This window comes from Chrysemys picta, chromosome 1 (genome assembly GCF_011386835.1).
Source record: "Chrysemys picta bellii isolate R12L10 chromosome 1, ASM1138683v2, whole genome shotgun sequence".
NCBI classification, from domain to species: Eukaryota; Metazoa; Chordata; order Testudines; family Emydidae; genus Chrysemys; species Chrysemys picta.
Window position 1 is genome coordinate 124,960,483 of NC_088791.1, and position 22,742 is coordinate 124,983,224.

Sequence of the window (22,742 nt, forward strand, 5' to 3'; positions counted from 1 at the left end):
CCTTTCCCACATACCAAGCATAGCCTGTAGAGTGCTGCGTTTTTTCTGTTAACATTCAGCAGCAGCAGAAAACAAACTAACCACCCCGCCGCCCCCCTCCCGCCATGAATTCTCTGGGATGATCGCTGTACCCCTCCCCCCACCGCGTGGCTTGTATCAGGGAAGATCCCTGCAGGAACCAAACTAACCCCCCCCCTCCCGCCATAAATTCTCTGGGATGATCACGGTACCCCTCCCCCCACCGCGTGGCTGGTAACAGGGAAGATCCCTGCTAGCCAAACACGAAAAGCTCAGGGCCAATTTCCCATCTGCGCTTGGCTAACTGCAGGGAAGGATTTATTTTCCGCCACAGGCAAACAGCCCAGTAGGAACGGCCACCTCTGTCCCCTTAATTAAGTTCCCGTATTTCAACCAGGTTACCATGAGTGATATCACTCTCCTGAGGATTACACAACAAGATAAAGAACGGATGTTGCTTGAATGCCAGCAAACACTGGGACCATACGCTGCCAGGCTTTGTCAGGCAATGATACCAGATTACTTGCTGCAAGCATGGCGTGGTCAAGTGTCCTACCATGGAGGACGGAATAAGGATGCACTGCCCAGAAACCTTGTGGCAAGGCTTTTGGAGTACCTCCAGGAGAGCTTCATGGAGATGTCCCTGGAGGATTTCCGCTCCATCCCCAGACACGTTAACAGACTTTTCCAGTAGCTGAACTGACCGCGAATGCATCCCAAGTCCTCAGGGAAAAGTAATCATTAAAAAACGTTTGCTTTTAAAACAAGTTTTATATTTTAAAAGGTAAACTCACCTGAGGTCCCTTCCATGGGGTCAGGGTCTTGGATACCGGGTTGGGAGGGTACTTCAGTCAGGGTGAGAAAAAGATCCTGGCTGTTGGGGAGAACGGAGTGCTGTGTGCTCTCTGCAAGCTCATCCTCCTCCTCCTCTCCCCCATCGGCAGAATCCTCAGGTGTAGCTGATGAGACTATCCCCGACCCGGAATCCACGATCACAGGTGGGGTAGTGGTGGCGGCCCCCCCTAGAATTGCATGCAGCTCGGCGTAGAAGCGGCATGTCCGCGGCTCTGACCCAGAGCGACCGTTTGCCTCCTTTGTTTTTTGATAGGCTTGTCTGAGCTCCTTGACTTTCACGCGGCACTGATGTGAGTCCCTATTGTGGCCTCTCTCCATCATGCCCTTGGAGATTTTTTCAAAAGTTTTGGCATTTCGTCTTTTAGAACGAAGTTCTGCTAGCACTGAATCCTCTCCCCATAGTGATCAGATCCAGTACCTCCCTCACGGTCCATGCTGGTGCTCTTTTTCGATTATCGGCCTGCATGGTTACCTGTGCTGATGAGCTATCTGTGGTCACCTGTGCTCTCCACGCTGGGGAAACAGGAAATTAAATTCAAATGTTCGCAGGGCTTTTCCTGTCTACCTGGCCAGTGCATCCGAGTTTAGATTGCTGTCCAGAGCGGTCACAATGATGCACTGTGGGATAGCTCCCGGAGGCCAATACCATCGAATTGCGGCCACACTATCCCTAATTCGAAATGTTAAAATCGATTTTGGCGCTACTCCGCTCGTCGGGGTGGAGTACAGAAATCAATTTAAAGGGCCCTTTATTTCGAAATAAATGGCGTCGTTGTGTGGACGGTTGCAGGGTAAATTCGAATTAACGCTGATAAAACCGAATTAAAGTCGTAGTGTAGACCAGGCCTTAGAGGCACCTTGTACTCTGGTTCAAGCTCTTAGGCCTTCCGCATCATGGATCAAAAAAGCCATCTGTCAGGAAAACTGGTCATGAACTAAATAATGTTTTTAAGGACTAACAACAAGTAGAATTATACAGACTTAAGTTATTCATCCCCAATGTAGAAAAGTGGATCATTTGCTCAGACCCATTGGGATCTGACTTAGAATGAAGATCTCCAATATTCTAGAATATTTTTCCACTGAGAGGCTTATGCCCTGTCTGACAGGGCCAGGTCATACACCTGTCTTCTCCTTTGTCTCCAAAGAGTATTCAGACGCCTTTCATTGTTAAGCCCCACCATGCAATTTATTTCATTACTTTTTCATTGATCCATACACAGGGTTGACAACATCAGTTTTACCTCCATCTTCTACCAAGGGAAGGGCAGTGATTTTTCCACCCAGAGAGACTTCTTGGTTCTGGTTCCACTAGCTTGCCTCTCCTTAGCGCTTTCTTCCTGTGCCTTCTTCTACCCTCTGAATTAATGACATAATTAACACTTTAGCCTTCCCCAGCCAATTCTAATCCACTAGATAGGCAAATCAGGTCCACCCCAGGAGAGTTAATTGGTGTTGAAGTGATCAGAGTGCTGGCTCAGGTGTTGATGCCTATCACTCTATCACACCTTCCCTGTCCTGGTGCCTAATAATCCGATCTCTCCTTCTTTTGTATATGCAGCAGCTATTCTGTCCATTTTTGCTTATTCCCTAAATTTTACCAGTTCTATTTTTAAATATTATCCTTCCCCCTCCCCCCCAAAACCCACACATCTAGATTGAAAATGTTTGCATACATTATTTTACATCTCATGTGTTGTATTTTTCTGATTTGCTGGCATATTTAAGTCAGTGAAGGTTTATATGCTCTCTCGACTGCATGGACTCATGAGCTTTACTGAGTCATACTTTAGTACTTTACTGATTCAACCATATAATCGACTCTACTAGTTGCACGCCCATTTATTTCAATGGTTGAATGGGATGCTGCAGTACTTAGTTTTCCATGTTGCTAAAAATGATGCATATTTTAACACTTCAGTGGAAACTAGCAAATGAAATATGCACTCTGCCAGTCACGCTGCTGATCAACATTTGTTTGTTTAGCAGTTTCTAGTCTATATTTTCTGGATTCAGTTACCTTATTTCAATGTATTCAAAGATTGAAAACATCAGTTTGGAAAGCTGCCTCATTTACTCCATGCAAATAAGATGAAATTAGTTCCTTTACTAATTGCATGTTTTTCCCAAAGCTGTATGCAGACCTAAAGGTAGGCAGTAAAATGCTTTCTCTAGACCTCCCTAAATTATATTAAAAACAACCACCATATTTGCCTCTTCTTGCAAGTCTCCTTCCCCCCCTCAAAAGATATTACAGTAGTATGAGAGTTAACTTTATTTAGGATAGAAAAATACTGAAGCGTGACCAGTATACTCTCTAAAGGTGAAATTCATCTCTGTGTAGACAGCCCATACATCAGTTGGGTCCCAACTTAAGAGGTCTATAGGCCTTGTGATTGTTTGTAAGTATTTGCATTGCACATAAAAAAAAAAAAAAAGGCCTCATAGGATATATATTCCATTTAGTAGTGCAGCTTGGCTACCAAAGTACATCTATAAAGTGTTTAAATCTTCCTAGTACAATAGCTAAATCTCAGAATTATGCAGTTCCACCCCCATATTATGGAAATACTTCTGCTAAAATACGCTTTGAGTAGTAAAGCTTATTAAGAATCTAACCCAGTTGTAAGAGACAGCCATACACATACTGAAATCTATGAAACACAGGAATGTTTCACCAAGATATGTGTTTTTATTAATGCAATATGCAAACCCAGGCAGCAAGATATGCATCTTGGTTACAGCTCAAAGAAGAGAAACATTAATCAGAAAAATGTAACATTTAGTTAAGTCAGAGTATATATGTGTGTGAGCAAAATGGAAGGCTTAATGGTTTCAGTGCACTTTATGCAAGATTCCCTTAACAGATCACACTAAGTAAAATTCAGCCCTGGGCAGAAAGCCAGCATGAGACCTTACATCACTTAAGTCCTATTTTGAGTGTTTAGGTGGGATTTATGTGATGCATAGGCCTTGCATGGATCCTTTGTATAGGGCAGAGGTTCTCAAACTGGGGGTCGTGACCCCTCAGGGGAGGTCACAAGGTGGTTACATGGGGGTGGCAAGCTGTCAGCTCCATGGGGCTGACAGCTCTGAGCCTCCATTAAATTAAATATCCCCCCCTCCCCATTTTTAATTTATAAATTTGTATCACACATCGTTTCCATATCCTCTGCCTCAGAAACTCTAAAAGCTGCTGCACTGGGCCACACTGTTGTTTCAAGAGGCAGAGATTATTTATTCCTCCGATGGAGAAGTATCAAGGCTTAAAAACCCCAAAACAAACAAAAAAAAACCCTCAAAAGAGTCTTCATACACAAACATGCTACTGGATCAATCCATAGTGAGGGCCACAGAGCAAATACCTTCAGGGCTTGAGGGAGGGATGTTTGATTAAAATAGGGACAATGGGGCGTGTAAGGCCTTGTCTACACTGCCACTTTACAGCACTGCAACTTTCTCGCTCAGGGGTGTAAAAAAACACCCCCCTGAGCACTGCAAGTTTTAAGCGCTGTAAAGTGGCAGTGTAGACAGTGCATCTGCTACTCCCCTCGTGGGGGAGGTTTGTTTACAGTACTAGGAGAGCTCTCTCCCAGCACTGGTGCCGCGACTACACAGCCACGTTAAAGACATACCCTGAGAGCACAAACTACTTTGTTTTGTGTTTAGGATTACAGTGAATACTGAAAAGTAGCACAGCAAGCATGAGGAGCTCCAGAAAATCCTGCAGATTTCAGAAGACATAACATGTCCATGTGCTAAAGGCTTAATATTTTTTAAAACCTTGTGTATTATAGTACAGCAGTGATCCTTGAAGAAACAGAGTTCTAGGTTATGGGGTACCTGAGGGTAGTTTAGTGGTTAGAACTTGGAAGTGGGAGTTCTGAGTACTGGTTACATTCTCACTGTGGCACCGTGGGCAAATCATTTAGGTCCAGCTCCACAAAGGTATTTAGGCGCTTAACCCCCAGTGATTTAAATGGGTGCTAGGCGCCTAAGTACCTTTGGGGATCTGGACCTTACTTCCTCTATGCCTCAGTTTCCTCATCTGCAAAATGGGAATAATAGTTTCCTGGATCACCAGGGAGGCAGGATAGAAAAAATACTGCTGCCCGCTTCTTATTTACAATGTCGCCTGAAAGTGAGAACAAGCATCCGCAGGGCACTTTTGTAGCCAGCATTGCAAAGTATTTACGTGCCAGATACAACTTAGAGAATTTTTCACTTGACCACAGCTCAAAGAGCCAGGAAAGTATTTACGTGCCAGATACTACACAACATTCGTATGCTCCTTCATGCTTTGGCCACCATTCCAGAGGACATGTTTCCATGCTGATGATGCTTGTTAAAAAAAAAGTGTTAATTAAATTAATGATTGAACATCTTGGGAGAGAATTGTATGTCTCCTGGTATGTTTTATTCGCATTCTGCCATGTATTATATGTTATAGCAGTCTTGGATGATGCACATGTTGTTTGTTTTAAGAACACTTTCACTGCAGATCTGACAAAAGGCAAAGAAGGTACCAATGTGAGATTTCTAAAGATAGCTACAGTACTTGAACCAAGGTTTAAGAATCTGAAGTACCTTCCAAAATCTGAAAGGGACGAGGTATGGAGTATGCTTTTAGATGTCTTAAAAGAGCAACACTCTGATGTGGAAACTACAGAACCCGAACCACCAAAAAAGAAAATCAACCTTCTGCTGGTGGCATCTGACTCAGATGATGAAAATGAACATGTATCAATCCGCACTGCTTTGGATCGTTATCAAGCAGAACCTATCATCAGCATGGATGAACGTTCTCTGGAATGGTGGTTGAAGCATGAAGGGACATATGAATCTTTAGCGCATCTGACACCACAGGCGACAACTTTCCTTGGCGCTGGTGGGTGCTCAAGCCCCCCCGGCCCTGCCCTGACTCCGCCCCTTCCCAGCCCCTATTGGACCCGTCCCCAAATCCCCGCCCCAGCCCCGCCTCTTCCCTGAATGCACTGCATTCCTCCTCTTCCCCCTTCCCTCCCAGTGCTTGCCATGCAAAACAGCTGTTTCACGGCGCAAGTGCAGAGAGGGATGGGGAAGAAGCAGGACACAGCGGCGCGCTCAGGGGAGGAGGTGGAGGCAGAGCGGAGGTGGAGGTGAGCTGGGGTGGGTGGGTTTGGGAGCTGCTGGTGGGTGCAGAGCACCCACCAATTTTTCACCATGGGTGCTCCAGCCCCGGAGCACCCACGGAGTCAGCATCTATGTCTAGCACATAAATATCTTGTGATACCAGCTACAACAGTTCCATGCAAATGCCTGTTCTCACTTTCAGGTGACATTGTAAACAAGAAGAGGACAGCATTATCTCCTGAAAATGTAAACAAACTAGTTTGTCTGAGAGACTGGCTGAACAAGAAGTAGGACTGAGTGGATTTGTAGGCTCTAAAGTTTTACATTGTTTTGTTTTTGAATGCAGGTTTTTTTGTACATAATTCTATGTTTGTAAGTTCAACTTTCATGATAAAGAGATTGCACTACAGAACTTGTATTAGGTGAATTGAAAAATACTATTTCTTTTGTTTTTTACAGTGCAAATATTTGTCATAAAAATAAATATAAAATGAGCACTGTACACTTTGTATTCTGTGTTGAAATTGAAATCAATACATTTTAAAATTTTGAAAACATCCAAAAATATTTAAATAAATGGTATCCTATTATTGTTTAACAGTGCGATTAATCGCCCAATTAATCACGCTTATTTTTTTAATTGCGCAATTAATCACGATTAATTTTTTAAATTATTTGACAACTCTAATTTTCAGAGAGAAGTGGGATTGTTAAAATTAACAACAACGTCCCTTTATATTTATAAACTGCTCTGAATTACTTCAGTGAAAGTTGCTATAGAGACACAAAATACTGAGCCAGATTACCCCCAATGCATAATCCCCTCCTCTAACTTCCCTTACTCGTACAAAGTTTAAAACAGAAACAAACTGCACCTTGTTCTCTATTTCTCCATATGCAAAGAGGTCATACTGCTTGTCCTTACTTTCACACACACTCTGCATACATCTGATCTGATCTCTATTTTGTGTTTCCCCTCCACTTCCATTTAGTCAGTGACAGCCTTGACATCCCTTTTGTCTCTTGCTCTTACATATGCCTTCAGGTGTTCTTCCATGCTGCCCTGTCCTGTTGGAAAGCCCTTCCAAAATCTGTTAGTTCCTTCCGCCCTCTCAGGGTTCTGATTGCTCCTACAAAACTCACTTCTGCTGCATCACCTAAAAAGAAATGCAAGTGTTCACATTTGAAAACATATGTAAACCACCAAGTGTTATGTCTGCCTAATAAGTCACCGCCCAGTCATATCTCAGAAACTTCTCCTCCTCTTCCCTCCCCATCCTCTCAGTTTCTCACTTCTCTGTCTATTTCATCATTAAGGTCCCAATCTTTCAATTGTTCTGCATGGGTGGATCCCTGTGCAGAGCCCCATTGACTTCTGTGAGGCTCCCTGGGGGGGGAAGTGTCTGCTCTGTGACATTAACCAGGGTACAATCTGGATGGTTGAACAGCTGTGTCCCCTTAATTCTCTAGCCTGGGGTGACTTTTACACTCATGGGGGCTATAAACTGATAAGTAATAAGTAAGTCTTTCAGCAGGATCATGAGTTACTTTAGTCTCCCGTGCTAGGTGCTGCACTAATACACAAGGCATGTATTCCAGAGTCAATGACCTCCGTCCTATAATGAACTCTGCACATCTGTGTCCATGGGGAGTCCCACTGAAATCAATGTGGTCCTAGTAGGCACAAGCATCTGCCCTCATGGAGCTCATTGCAGGATTGCTGCTTAAGGTGATAAGAGACTCAGGCAGCGTGGGAGAGGAGACAGTAACATATATACTGTTTGAGAGGTCTAATGGATGGGGCACTGGACTTGGGAAATAGGAGATCTGGGGGCAAATCCTCAGCTAGTGGAAGCTGTCATAGCTCCTTTGATTGCAACAGAGCTGTGATAATTGCCACCAGCTGAGGTGTTGCCCCTAGGCTGTATTCCCAATTCTGCCACCGACTTTGGGCAAATGACTTCACCCCTCTATGCCTGTCCCCCCCGTCCTGTCTGTTTCCATTGTCAGCTCTTCAGGGCAGGGTCTGGCTCCTCAGTGTGTGTGTGGTGCCTAGATCTCAGAGGTGTCCTCTAAGAGCTCATGTCTTTCTTACACACGCAATAACAACATACACACGTTAGCAATATGTACCAGCCCCATCTCGGAGCCCTGTTCTTCTCATCCGGCTAATAAAGCGTGCTAAGGAAACCCAGGCAGACCAAGCAGTGGCAGGACACGTGGATCTTTGATTGCACTTTACAGGACTTTTTGGGGAAGGGGGGTGTTCAGCGCACGGGTGGGATTTTTGTGTGTGTCAGCCCCCTACCACAACCCCAAACCTACAATCAGTGTGTGTGTGGTGCTGACACAGGCGCGGTTTAACCACACTCCACACCCGGGTGTGTTTCACCCGGCAGGATTTCATTTCTCCAGGGCTCCGGTCGCGCCCCAGAAGCAGCCGGGCTGCTCCCCAGCAGGGTAGGGGTGGCGGCGCCGGCGGGAGGGAGCCCGCTGACTGCCGTGCTGGGCGGGTCGCCCCTGAGGGGGCTTCCCTGGACTTCCACGCCAGGGCAGGGCGCTGTGACAGGCTGGAAAGCGGCCGATCCCTGCAGCTCCCAGCCCGCCCCTTTCCCGGTGTGTGGGGCTCTCTCACACACACACGCCGCCCGGCCCTCCCCTGCTCTGCGCTGCTTCCCCCGCCGTTCCTGCCCCGTGGCTCTCCCAGCCCAGCCAGACAAGAACCAGCTTCTCAGCCCGTTCCTGCCCCGCGGCCCATCCCCCGGGACAAGCCCAATGTCTTCTGCTCCCCTCCGCTCGCCCACCCTGCGGCCCCACAGGATGAAGAAGGACGAGTCTTTCCTGGGCAAGCTAGGCGGGACCCTGGCGAGGAAGAAGAAAGCGAAGGAGGGTGAGTTGCCGGGGGGGGGAGAAAGTGAATCAGAGCAACGTGACTCGCAGCAGCTGCTGCTGGCTCCCCCTAGCCGCTGGCCAGGGAAAGGGGGGGAGGGAGGAAGCTATGGAACAACCCCCCCCCTTTGTTATTTCCATGGGCTTGAGGGCGAATGAGTGGGGGGCAGAGAAAAAGGGGGGAGCTGGAGCGAGAGCCCGCAGGCGGCTGAGCCTCGGCTGGTTTGGTGCCCTGCTGGGGCGAGGGGCGGTGTGCCGGGGCCTGGCCCTCCCGGGTGGGCTGTGGAGACCGTGCTCAGCAAAGGAAGCCTGGCCGCTGGTAGCGCTCGCTGTTGCGGGGCAGGCGTCCGGGCAGCACAGAGAGGTTTGGGGGAGCGGGTCCAACCCAGATTGGTTGTGAGGGCACCGCTCATTAAAGACCGGTCCTTGTTTAGCCAGGACTAACGTCAAAGGCTGCAGAGCAATGCACTGGTATCACATTATAAACCCCTGGCGCTCCAGCTTGCTGAATATTGGAAACATCCCATTTACTACTTACTACAAGCTCTTCCTTTATTTACTCCTTGTTCCCTTAAGCAGGGTGAGCCACTTTCACTTTTTTTCTGTCTAGTTTTACTTCCCAGCTCCCATGCTCTTGCACATGGGCTCGCAGTTAGGAGTGATAAGCCTGAAACTTTTTTTCTGTTGGAAAATGAGCTCATCATGGCAAAAAGACTGAGAGCCACTGCTCCAGCAGAATGCTGTGGTGTTTAGGTTGCAAACAGGGCAAGAGATCCTTTAAATCCAGCCAGTTGTTTTTCAGGGCTGATCTACGTTCTGTTTTGCTACAGGTGTAACTATTTTGGCTAGGGGTGTGACGGAATCCCTTCCCTCGCTGTAGTGAGTGTCTACAGTGAAGTGCTATCATGGCACAACTGCAGTGTTGCAACTATGCCTTAAGTGTAAATGTAGCCCTACTGTGGACACAGTTGTACTGGAGCCAAGCCATGTCTACACTATAAAGTTTTGCTGGCATAGCTATATTGGTCACTATTTATATACACCTATACCTATCTCATAGAACTGGAAGGGACCCCAAAAGGTCATTGAGTCCAGTCCCCTGCCTTCACTAGCAGGACCAAGTACTGATTTTGCCCCAGATCCCTAAGTGGCCCCCTCAAGGATTGAACTCACAACCCTGGGTTTAGCAGGCCAATGCTCAAACAACTACTTTTACCAGTATAGTTTATTTCTCTTGGGGTGACGAGGGCCTGGAATAAGCTATGCCAGCTAAAGCAGAGTTTTGCTGGTATAAATTTCAGCCACACTAAGGCCTTGGCTACACTCGGGACTTCACAGCGCTGCTGTGCAAGTGTAGTTGTGCCGCCAGCGCTGCGAGAGAGCTCTCGCAGCGCTGTACATACTCCACCTCTCTGAGGGGAATAGCTTGCAGCGCTGCGAGCAAGTGTGCAGCGCTGCAGGCTCTGATTACACTGGCACTTTACAGCGCTGTACTCACTGCGTTCAGGGGGGTGTTTTTTCACACCCCTGAGCGCAGCAAGTTGCAGTGCTGTACACCGCCAGTGTAGCCAAGGCCTAAGACCTGGCCTAAACTAGAAATTTAATTTCCTTTAACTACATCACTCAAAGGTGTGAAAAATCCACACCTCTGAACAATATAGCTAGGTCACCTTAAGTCCCCTTGCAGACAGTGCTAGGTTGACAGAAGAATTCTTCCCTTGCCCTAGCTACTGCCTTTCCGGGAGGTGATAACAGGAGAACCCCTCCCATCAGCATAGGTAGTGTCCATTCTGAAGTGCTACAGCTGTGCTGCTGTCACATTTTAACTGTGGACAAGCCCCCAGGGTGGTGATACTGCTTTAACTGTACCAGTATAGTTAAAATGATGCAAACAAGAAGATACTGCAATTAGATTTTGTAGAACTAGTTTTAATTCTTTATAAACTAAACTTAAATTTTCCTTTGATTCTTTGACTCTGAATGCATGTCTAGTCCTGTACAGGAAGTATCCCTCATAATCATCATCCTTACTCACAAACAACTGATATCTGGTAGCAGGAAATCTGAGTGTCATTTCCTTATGTTTGAATTTAATTTTGACCTTCTTGCTAATCAGAGACATTCTTGGCTCTGGTCTAGATTAAGATTGGAGGTGAGGGAGAAGGGGATAAATCACTTAATTTGAAACTCCTTTCAGTTAACTATTGAAATTGTGTACATTTTAATTACACTTAATTATTCTATGAACAGCAATTAACTTTAGTTGTTTTTTTTTTAAATATAAATGTTTGGCATCCAAACTTGGATCAAAGGAAATGTTGCTAGGTCACAGCAAACCACAACCCGGGAGAAGAAAAGCCATTTCCTTTGATTAGTATACTTTTTTAATCCAGAGTGTCTCAGACTTTGTCCCACTATTCTATTTCTGAGGTACAGAAGAAATATAGTAACAACGTCCCCTGATACAAGTCAATTTCAAAAGAAGGGGATGGAGGAATTAATTTCTTGGAAGGGACCCCAAACTTTCAAATATACAACTAAGTTTTTGGTTTTTGAAGGTGACTCTGAGCCTAAATAGGTTGTCAGCATCACTTTTAAACAAACAATTTCCACATTGTAGGATTGTATTTTTCAGGACATCCGCTGCCGCAGTCACTTTTATATGAGGCCAAACACGTGTTTTGCTGAGCTTGCCAATTATTTTGCCAACTCCTGTTGTGGCCACAGCTCCCACTGGCTATAGAATTCTTATTTTAATTTTTGTCTTTTGTGTTGAGAGGGGAAACTGCTTGAGTTGTATTACTTTTCTTGATGGGAAGGAAATCTAAATTTGTGATTCTTTCCTTTAAATGGGATGAATGGAAATGAAAAACAACAATTTTCCACAGACCTATGTAGTTACCAATAATTTGTTTATTGCATGCTTATGTTCTGGCAGGGCCAGCATTATGACTTTGAGGGCTTGGAGGTTATTCACCGTAAGGCAAAGTGGCTTCCATTCCTTTAGCTTCTTCTGCCTTCTTCCCTACATCAGCCAATTGTTCCTTTCAACCTGCCAAGGCCCAAATACAGTATGTGACAAGGATCCAAAATGAAAGCCCCCAAAAATGCACATACAGGAAACTTAAAGTAAATGGTGGGTTTCATTTCTTTAATATAAATAGCCTTCTCCGTAACCTTAGTTTAATGATTCCAGTATTGTAGACTCCAAGCATTTAAAAATCATGAATTGCATCTAAACAATTCATGAAATTAGCTTAAAAATCATGGGATTTTTTTTTTTTTAAGTGTTGGGTCCTTTTTCTTTGCCTCCTTGTTTTGAGGCTTTTGGGTGCACATTTTCAAGCTTTGCTCTGCAAACATCAGGCCTAGAAACTGCCTTTTTAAAAATAAAAATAAAGCTGGGATTCTCCCCTAGTGATACACCTCCAGGAACTATGGATTTACACACACAAATTGTGAGACTCAAGATAACGTTGCCAGAATTCACAGACTCGTGGAAATGTAAGACTGGGAGGGACCTTGAGAGGTCATCTACATTGGCAGTACTTTGTTTCTAGATAGTTCTGGTCTAAATTTTCATTAATAATGTGAGAGGGCATGGAATAGAGGGAACTTTGAGACTAAAATGAGTGTCATCCCTTGAAATGAGAAGTATGTGGTCAATCTCTTTCCTCTATGGTTGGGAATGTGGGAAATTGCTCCCCAATCTCATAGTTGTTTATTGAAGGAAAAGGCTGTGGGGGCAATAGTTGGTGGATGTTTTCCCAGAGCAGGCCAGCAGAGGGCCCAATAGTCTCTCTCTAAGGCCTTGTCTACACTACGAGAGTAGTTCGATTTTACTTGCATCGAATTTTTGGAATCGATATTGCAAAGTCGAACGTGTGTGTCCACACTAAGGACAGTAATTCGACTTTGTGCGTCCACACTAACGGTGAAAGCGTCGACATTCGAAGCGGTGCGCTGTGGTCAGCTATCCCACAGTTCCCGCAGTCCCCTCTGCCCATTGGAATTCTGGGTGTAGCCGGCAATGCCTTCTGGGTAACAAAATGTGTCGAGGGTGCTTTTGGGTAACTGTCGTCATCCGTCCATCACTCCCGCCCTCCCTCCCTGAAAGCGCCGGCGGGAAATCAGTTCGCGCACTTTTCCAGTCATTGACAGTGCGGACGCCACAGCACTGCGAGCATGGAGCCCGCTGCGACCATCGCTGCAGTTGTGGCCGCTCTCAACGCCTCGCAGCTTATCATACAGGTTTCCCTGAGGCAGATGCAGAAAAGTCAGGCGAGGAGGCTACGGCACCGCGGTGATGTCCTGAAGTCTGAGAGTAGCACAGACCTCTCAGAAAGCAGGGGACCCAGCGCCGAGGACATCACGGTGGCAATGGGTCATGTTGATGCCGTGGAACGGCGATTCTGGGCACGGGAAACAAGCATTGAGTGGTGGGACCGCATAGTGCTGCAGGTCTGGGATGAATCCCAGTGGCTGCGAAACTTTCGCATGCGGAAGGGAACTTTCCTGGAACTTTGTGAGTTGCTGTCCCCTGCCCTGAAGCGCAGTGACACCCGGTTGCGAGCTGCACTGAGTGCACAGAAGCGAGTGGCCATAGCCCTCTGGAAGCTTGCAACGCCAGACAGCTACCGGTCAGTCGCGAACCAGTTTGGGGTGGGCAAATCTACCGTGGGGGTTGTTGTGATGCAAGTAGCGAAGGCAATCGTTGATGTACTGCTGCCAAAGGTAGTGACCCTGGGAAACGTGGAGGCGATCATAGATGGCTTCGCAGCGATGGGATTCCCAAACTGCGGTGGGGCCATAGATGGAACTCACATCCCTATCCTGGCACCGGACCACCAGGCCACCCAGTACATTAACCGAAAGGGATACTTTTCCATGGTGCTGCAAGCACTGGTGGACCACAGGGGACGTTTTACCAACATCTACGTGGGATGGCCGGGCAAGGTTCATGACGCTCGTGTTTTCAGGAACTCTGGTCTGTTTAGACGGCTGCAACAAGGTATTTACTTCCCGGACCACAAAATAACTGTTGGGGATGTGGAGATGCCTATAGTCATCCTCGGGGACCCAGCCTACCCGCTAACGCCCTGGCTCATGAAGCCCTATACTGGCGCCCTGGACACTGAAAAAGAACTCTTCAACTACCGGCTGAGCAAGTGCAGAATGGTGGTGGAGTGTGCTTTTGGCCGTCTCAAGGGGAGATGGAGAAGCTTACTGACTCGCTGTGATCTCAGCGAAACCAATATCCCCATTGTTATAGCAGCTTGCTGTGTGCTCCACAATCTCTGTGAGAGCAAGGGGGAGACCTTTATGGCGGGGTGGGAGGTTGAGGAAAATAGCCTGGCTGCTGATTACTCACAGCCAGACAGCCGGGCGATTAGAAGAGACCAGCGGGAAGCGCTGTGCATCCGGGAGGCTTTGAAAGCAAAGTTCCTGAGTGAGCAGGGTAACCTGTGACTTTAAAGTTTGTGTACTGAGAAGCTAAACCTGCCCCCGTTTCTTTACCCAGTTAATGTTGACTATCCTATCCAGTTACATACCCCCTTCACCCCCCTTCCAACACACGTTTCGAAATAAAAATAGTTCTACTTTGTTAAAGCACACCGTCTTCTTTAATACTGTTTTCGCGGGAATTTTTTAAAACTGGGACGCAGACTGTGGTGCGGAGCGGGTGTAGTGTAGTGACGCGAATGCAGCTTCTAAACTCAAGGATTGACAGGCTCCGCTGCGGTGGGATGGTTGTTTCAACGGAGCCTGTCACCCCTCCTGATCGGGACTGTGTGTATGGGGGGTCTATGTGACTTTGTGGCAGGGGGAGGACGGTTACAGATCCCCTGCTGTGTGGCTCTGTGATCCTACCTAAGGACCGCCGCTTAAGATCTGTAACTGCCCTCCCCCGCCACAAAGTCACAGAGCAACCCACCCCCCACCACATAACATGAAAACAACCTCCCAGACTAACCAGGGTAACTAGTCACTGCATCATTGCACTGTGTATGTGCCCTGCTGCTGTGCCTGCCCCCGACTATGTACCCTGCCAAAGGTGACTGTCCTGTCCAATTACCAACCCCCTTTCCCCTCCTCCTCCAAAAGAACATGATTGAAACAGTAGTTAACAGAAACGTATTTTTTATTATCAACTACACATGGCACTGGGAGGTGAAACTTGGACGGGGGCTTGTGTCAGGCGGGAAGGGAAGAACTTTTCAAATTTTGGGGAATGAGAGCCTTCTGCTACTAGAGCTCTCTGCAGGGGTGGAGTGAGAGTTAGCAGGGACTCTGCCGCCTCTCCTTCTTTGCACTTTGGGTGAGGTGGGTATGGGACTTGGTGGCGGGGGGAGGGCGGTTAGAGATGGACTGCAGCGGGGCTCTGTCCTCCTGCCTCCGTTCCTGCAGAACATCCACAAGGCGCCGGAGCGTGTCCGTTTGCTCCCTCAGTAGTCCAAGCAGCGTTTGAGTCGCCTGCTGGTCTTCCTGCCGCCACCTCTCCTCCCGATCCATGTTTGCTTGGTGCATTCGGGTCAAGTTCTCCCGCCACTGGGTCTGCTGTGCTGCCTGGGCTTGGGAACAGGCCATAAGCTCAGAGAACATGTCCTCCCGTGTCCTCTTCTTCCTACGCCTAATCCGCGCTAGCCTCTGGGAGTGTGATGCCAGACTAGGTTGTGAGACAGTCGCAGATGGGGCTGTGGGAATGGGAAAAAGGGAGTGAATTCCTCAGAAAGATAAATGTAGTTGTGAACAAAGAACATAATCTTTCTCTGTGAACAAGACCATGCACAGCACCTATCACATGCGCACTCAGCACAAGGTCGAATTCTCGGCCTTCGCATTCAGTGCCTGGGGTCTTGCACAGCACATTTGAGAAGCGGGGCAGCACAACGGAATTTCTGTTGCAGGCAGACATGGTAAGCCGTACACTTGTGGCAGTTTAAAACTTTTATATTACCACTGGCCTCATTTCACATTTAAAGCAATGTCAGTTCCTGCTGCCAGCAATCCGGCAAGCGGGAACTCTGCCCCTGTCCCACCCCCTCGCGGCTGTCCCCGGGAACGATCCCTTTCGGCTGCCCCTCTCCCGCCTTCACCGCGTGGCTACAAACCAGCGGTTACAGTTCTGTAAAGGAACGGGCAAGCAGTCCCAACACTAACATTCCCCTACCTAATTCAAAGCAGGTCACCATGGGCGACATCACCCTGATGAGGATCTCTGAGAGCGAGAGAGAGAGAATGCTCCGGGAAAGCCTCCAAAGACCAGGGCCGTATGCCGCCCTGCTGTGCAGAGCAATGATTCCCGAGTACTTGATAGTCTCGTGGCGCGGCAACGTATCGTACTTCGGAGGACCCAATAAGGCCGCTCTCCCCAGGAACCTCATGCAACGGCTTTCAAATTACCTCCAGGAGAGCTTCATCGAGATGTCCCAGGAGGATTACTGCTCTATCCCCGGACATATAGACCGCATATTACTGTAGTTGCAGTAGCAGGGAATAAACAGTAGAGCGGCTTGTGCAGGACAATCACGGAAAACCGGACATTGCTAGATTTTTTTTCAAAACTTGCACTGCCCATGACTAAACCGTTAAGCGCCTAGGGCACACTAATCATGAACAACCCATTCTTTTAATTGTTAATATTCCTGTTTTGTTAAAAATAAATGTTTAGATGTTTACAACACTTACTGGCTGATCCTTCCCCAGATTCTGTGTCCGGGGTAACGGCTGGGGACGCTTCGTAGGGGATCTCTGTAAGGGTGATGAAGAGATCCTGGCTGTCGGGGAAATCAGCGTTGTGAGCGCTGCCGACTGCCTCGCCTTCCTCATCTCCTTCCTCATCTTCCCCGTCCCCTAACATGTCTGAGGAACCGGCCGTGGACACTATCCCATCCTCAGAGTCCACGGTCACTGGTGGGGTAGTGGTGACGGCCGCACCGAGGATGGAATGCAGTGCCTCGTAGAAACGGGATGTCTGGGGATGGGATCCGGAGCGTCCGTTTGCCTCTTTGGTCTTCTGGTAGCCTTGTCTCAGCTCGTTGATTTTCACGCGGCACTGCGTTGCATCCCGGCTGTATTCTCTCTCTGACATGTCTTTAGAGATCTTCTCGTAGATCTTTGCATTCCTTCTTTTGGATCGCAGCTCGGAAAGCACGGACTCGTCGCCCCACACAGCGATGAGATCCAAGACTTCCCGATCAGTCCATGCTGGGGCCCTCTTTCTATTCACAGACTGCACGGCCATCACTGCTGGAGAGCTCTGCATCGTTGCCAGTGCTGCTGTGCTCGCCACGATGTCCAGACAGGAAATGAGATTCAAACTGGCCAGACAGGAAAAGGAATTCAAATTCAAATTTTCTCGGGGCTTTTCCTGTGTGGCTGGTCAGAGCATCCGAGCTCGCACTGCTGTCCAGTGCGTCAACAGAGTGGTGCACTGTGGGATAGCTCCCGGAGCTATTAGCGTCGATTTCCATCCACACCTAGCCTAATTCGACATGGCCATGTCGAATTTAGCGCTACTCTCCTCGTCGGGGAGGAGTACAGAAGTCGAATTAAAGAGACCTCTATGTCGAACTAAATAGCATCGCAGTGTGCACGGGTGCAGGGTTAATTCGATGTAACGGCGCTAACTTTGACATAAACGCCTAGTGTAGACCAGGCCTCACACTACTCACTGCCAAGAGGCTGTTGCTTAAAGAACTCTTGGCAGCAGCAAAATAAAATATCCCTTATTAATGCCCCCTCCCACACTGTCACAGGTCTCAAAATCTGGGTCTGCATATGTAACGCTGACAGACCCCGGTCATCAGCGGGCGGGATCGATCCTGGGACTTCTGGAGCTTAGTACATGAGCTTCAAGCCTGCTGGATGTTAGCTAAGGCTGTAGAGCAAATAAATAAATAAATAAATATATAATCTTCTCTCTCTCTCGTTCATTAGGTGTTCCTGACTTTAAAAATAATGTCACATACCCTTGCTCCCTTTGTGCAGCTCCCTACTTCAGTCAGAAACTACTTTTCTCCTTTTCCTTTATCTGTATCAAATCTACACTGTAGGAAGTACTGTACTGACAAACCTCCATGTAACATGGTAGTGCCATGACGCAGTTTGGTCTTGGTGTATATTATACAGAAATGTGGTTCAGTCCCATGCTGAAATAGAAACTAGTAACATGATTCAGGAACTTGTTTTGGACCCATCTGTATGTAAAACCAAAACATGGTTTAACGACATCAGGAACGTGGTGTAACCAAGTTCCCCAGTGCAGTTGAATTTGCAGGCTAGATGGGCCTTTAGCTTCACTCAGATCATATAAAAGATGCGGTGCAAGATAAAGCTGTTGTCTTCAGCTTTTAACTTCCCCCAACACCTGTCAGTCAAATTGGAGTGACATTCCTATGTGGAAATAAAGAAGGAGAGTGTTTCATTGCAATCTTCATTTCTTTTGTTCTTGCGAAGCTTTTTTCCCTAGCCAGAGATTGTGGGAAAGATTTGAGCAGCAGGTGTCTGACTATTTGTAGCTATATATAATGCCTGTATGGGGAGTGGGTGAGAGAAATACATCAGCCTTAATTACTAAGTGCTATTTCCAAATGAAAGTGTATAGGGTGAAGGAACTTGTTACAGAAAAAGCGCAATTTATGATTTAGCATGTAATCAGGGAAAGGTGGGGAGAGGGTTGTAAGTGCTGCAGAAGACACAATTAATGTAACTGCATCTAAATAATGTTACGGTTTTGATGGATACCAACAATGACATACCCAGTGGAGGTTAAGGTAAGGTCCTTGAGATCTGGGCTCCAATGTAGCATGGAGACTGAGCAGCCAGTGGCTTGGTGCACAGTTGACAGCTGCTGGTTTCCCCCTGCTGACAGTGCAGGACCAATGAAAGAGAAGATATAGCCTGGATCAATAGTGCTCTGTCAATTAGGTAGAAATAGATGGTGGCAAAGCAATATCCATATGTTCACATACAGGCGGATCAGCAGGATAAACAGCTGTGTATCCACTGACTAATGCACCCTATAGCCACTTTACTGCTCTGGGTAGCTCATTTTGATGCATAGGTCTCCACACAAACTGAAATCCATTTCCAAGTCTAAAGCACCCTATGACTCATCCAGGCAAAGACTTTCCCACTATCCTCTCCATTCTCATTGCCGGGGAGGTGGGAAATCCTGAGAAATAAATGAGCTTATCAACAAAGTGAACAACGGGGCGAGAGTTCCTCAATCTCTTTGAAATCAATGGGACTAGTTGTGTGAGTATGGAATAAAGTTTTCCGAATCAGGTCCACAAGGCCTCATGTCACTATCTTTCAACATGCTAGGTGCTACTTCACTACCCTGTGAAGTAGTGCCATTGCAATCAAGAGGATGGCCAGATTGGACCCACTAGAAAACTAACTTCATCTTTTTTTATTTGAATAGATTATGTGGAATATGGTTTGTAAAAGTGGGCCTTGGTTTTTTTACAGTATCTGTCATGTAGACTCCGGAAAGTGTAGCTGAGTAGATATGCTGCAAAAATTTACTCTGTTTAATTAATTGTTTGTTTTTCCAAATACAACAAATATACCAAAATACTAGATTTGTCATCATATACAAGGTAAATAAAGAGGGTTAGGATAAAGGGAGGGGAGGGAAAGTGACATACCTAAGCCAGGCATCAGTATTTGGTTGGGATTGACTTTTCCATTTTTGCCGGATTAATTTTTTTAGTGATCAAAACTGCACATTGGACCCACCCCCTACCCAGGGAATCTCCAGGCACCAGGAACATATCCAAGAATGAAACTTAAGGGGGGAGAGCTCAACTTAGCCATCCAATATCAAATTGGTCCTTTGACCCACCTCGTACTAGAAATTCTTGATACAGGGACACTCCCAAAACATATGAGCTAGTGTAACACCAATGGAGTTATCCAGCAGTGGTCAGCATTAATGAGGCCCATTACCAATATCCTGTATTGGGAATAGTATATTAGAAAAAGTGTCTTTTGGTGAATAAACTGTAGTCTTGGGGTCTGTAGTTGGTTTTTGAACATTAGATACAATTGTATTCCATTGGGTCAGAGATAATTGTATATACAAATCTCTATTCCAAGCATCTCTGAAACTATCAATTTTTAGCAGAGGCAAGATGGGTGAGGCAATATTTTTTCTATTGGCCCAAATTCTGTTAGTGAGAGAGACAAGCTTTGCATACAGTCTTTGGCAGAGTTTTTTGGACCAGGAAATCATAAAATGATACTGTTGGCTGAGTAAATCTGCGAAGTTTCCTCCAAAACCATAGAATTTCTGGAGTTCCCAATGCATCTGGTCCAAATATATTCATAAGTATATGCTTTAACTGGAGATATGTCCATGATCTGGAGCAGGGCAAATCAAATTGTTGCCAAAGATCTACAAATGGTTTAAAGTTATCATTGGTTTCAGAGTAGCAGCCGTGTTAGTCTGTATCCAGCAAAAAGAACAGGAGTACTTGTGGCACCTTAGAGACTAACAAATTTATTAGAGCATAAGCTTTCGTGGACTACAGCCCACTTCTTCGGCTGCATATAGAGAGTTATCATTGTCAATTAGCTGCGACACAGTCATTCCGCTGTCCATCCAATCCCTCCACATCAAAGTTCTGTCAAGGATTTTCAGGCTAGGATTGCTCCATTGGACTGCTTCTACATGGAAGAATGGATGGAAGCAGAACTTCATAGCCAAGTTTGATCAAGATTGCCTCACAGCTGTTTTGGTGGGAGCTCCGGAGCCGCCAAATCTATATTAATTTGATCCTACAATGCCTGAACGGGAGACAGGGTGTACCAAAAAATTACACTCCTTTAACTCCCAATGCACTGATGTTCTGTACTAAGCTTAATTCCTGCTGCTGCTCTGCGATTAGCTAGAGTTTGTTTATTTAATTTAGATTAAATTATTTGAAAAGATGCCTAGCCGAGGCTTTAGGCACCTTAACACCTCATTAATAATACATTGAAATCCCAGGAGCGTTAAAGTAAGAATTTCAACAGGAACTCAGCCAGCCACCTACAAAAACTCCTTTTCTCTCCTTTTGTCATTGTGTGAGCATACTCTCAGCCCTCTCCGCAAACCCTCTCAAACAGATGGCTTTTGCAGCCTACCTTGAAGGGTACCAAATTCAGGCTATTCTGGACCAAAAGTGTGTGTATGGGGCATTCCACAGACCCACAGCCCTTGGAGAGAACACTCTGCTAGCTGTCCTCTCTCTTTTATAACAAGGGGGATCCAGCTCTAGCACTCCTGCTGCCAGCAGCTGTGACAGTATGGCACAGGGAGAGAGGCGGTCCCTCAGATAGGCCAATCCCAGGCATTTAGCACTTTGTAGGTCATTAACCAGTGCTCTGGGATCTAACCTGCCTGCCCGTTGGTCTTCAGATGGAGTGTTGATTAATGTGTAGCCCACATAGGGGGCACATTGCAGTCATCTAATCCTGAGGTGACAAAAGAATGGATAGCTGTTCAAAGTCCACATCTGAACGAAATGACCAGACGCAGGTGGCAAAAAGCTGATGTCTCTCATCACTTGTCCCGTAAACAAGGGTGAGGTGAGAATAGAGCTGGTGAAGAGGGCACTTCGGGGCCACCTCACCAGTGGTGAAGGACAAAAGAGCAAACCATCAAGGGATTGCTTTTTGGAGGAACACTCTGGAACTTTTGGGATTCCATTAATCTCTGAGGGTGAACAATCAAAACAGGTTCCTTGTCCTGGCAGGACAGAGAGCCCCAACTTCAAAGTGTAGGAGGTAATGGTTGGACACAGGTTTAAGGTCCAATTGCCTAACCTCCGATCCCAAACCAAAAAACTGGTCCAATTTGTAACCGGCTGTGTGAGTTGAGCAAGTAACGATCTGGGATAGGCCTATGGTCATTATAATGGCCAGGAAATCCTGAGTTGCCTCAGAAGATCCATCATCAACATGCAGATTGAGGTTGCCGAGAACAATCTCTGTTTCCAGTGCCACTGAGGTGAGGAATTTAGTCAGCTCATGAAAAGCTCCGCTGCCCTGCCAAGTCGAGCAATACACTAAAACTAGTCCCATCTTAATCCTATCCTGGGAATTGCATGCTAGCTGGACACACACAGTCAGATCCAGTTTTGGAGAGGGAGCTCTCTTACTCTTCAGGCTAGATGCAGTCAGCAGAGTCACACCACCTTCCTGTTGATTTCCCCCCCAATGCACTTCTTGGTTTATGACCTAACGAATACCCAGCTGATGACAACTGTGTCAAGACTGGTCCAGTAGTGTCTTCCAACCTGACTTTGGTAGTACAAAGTCAGAGGTGTCAGCTTTTATTAAATCCTAGAAGGCTGGTGTTTTATTTCTCATCAGCCATGTGTTAATCATCATGAACGGAAGGCCGGGATCCTTATCTCCCAGCAACTCCATCTCTTGAGGAGGTGACACCAACAGAACAGAAATTAAACATCTTGTGCTTACACAGACTCCATACAAACTTATTATTACCTTGTCTCTCCCTCTGGGCAACTACCACAGGATCAAGGAATCCAGACCCCAGCAACTGTAGTGGGTATCAATATTCCCAGCCAATGGCAGTGTTGATCCACCCTCTTGGCCACTTGACGGTGGCCATCGAAGGGACGCAGGTATCCAAATAGTGACTCCCAAGGCAGGCTGCAAAAGAGGTTAAACCAAAAAACCTTTCCTAGCCTACCACCTATTCACTACTTCACACTACTCACATCTCTTGCATCCTACAAGGCCATCCCTCTCAAAACAAGAATCCCCCTCGTCACTGCAATCACTGTGTCTCCTCCCCCCCACCCCTTTAGTCACCCTGCCACTGTGATCAAATGGAGAGGAACAGCAACATC

At 46.7% G+C, this 22,742-nt stretch overlaps 1 protein-coding gene across 5 annotated transcripts in view; it reads left to right on the plus strand.

The window, feature by feature from the left end:
* Positions 1-8,444: 8,444 nt before the first annotated feature.
* PARVB (parvin beta) overlaps positions 8,445-22,742 on the plus strand; it is a 120,779-nt gene continuing 106,481 nt past the window's right edge. The window contains exon 1 of one of the 5 annotated variants that reach the window (XM_008165976.4): positions 8,445-8,875. In XM_008165976.4, the coding sequence (XP_008164198.1) occupies positions 8,761-8,875 (115 nt within the window). In that variant the 5' untranslated portion in view covers positions 8,445-8,760. The remainder of the gene's footprint in view (positions 8,876-22,742) is intronic. The other 4 variants (XM_065583643.1, XM_008165978.4, XM_065583614.1 and 1 more) reach the window with 4 other exon arrangements.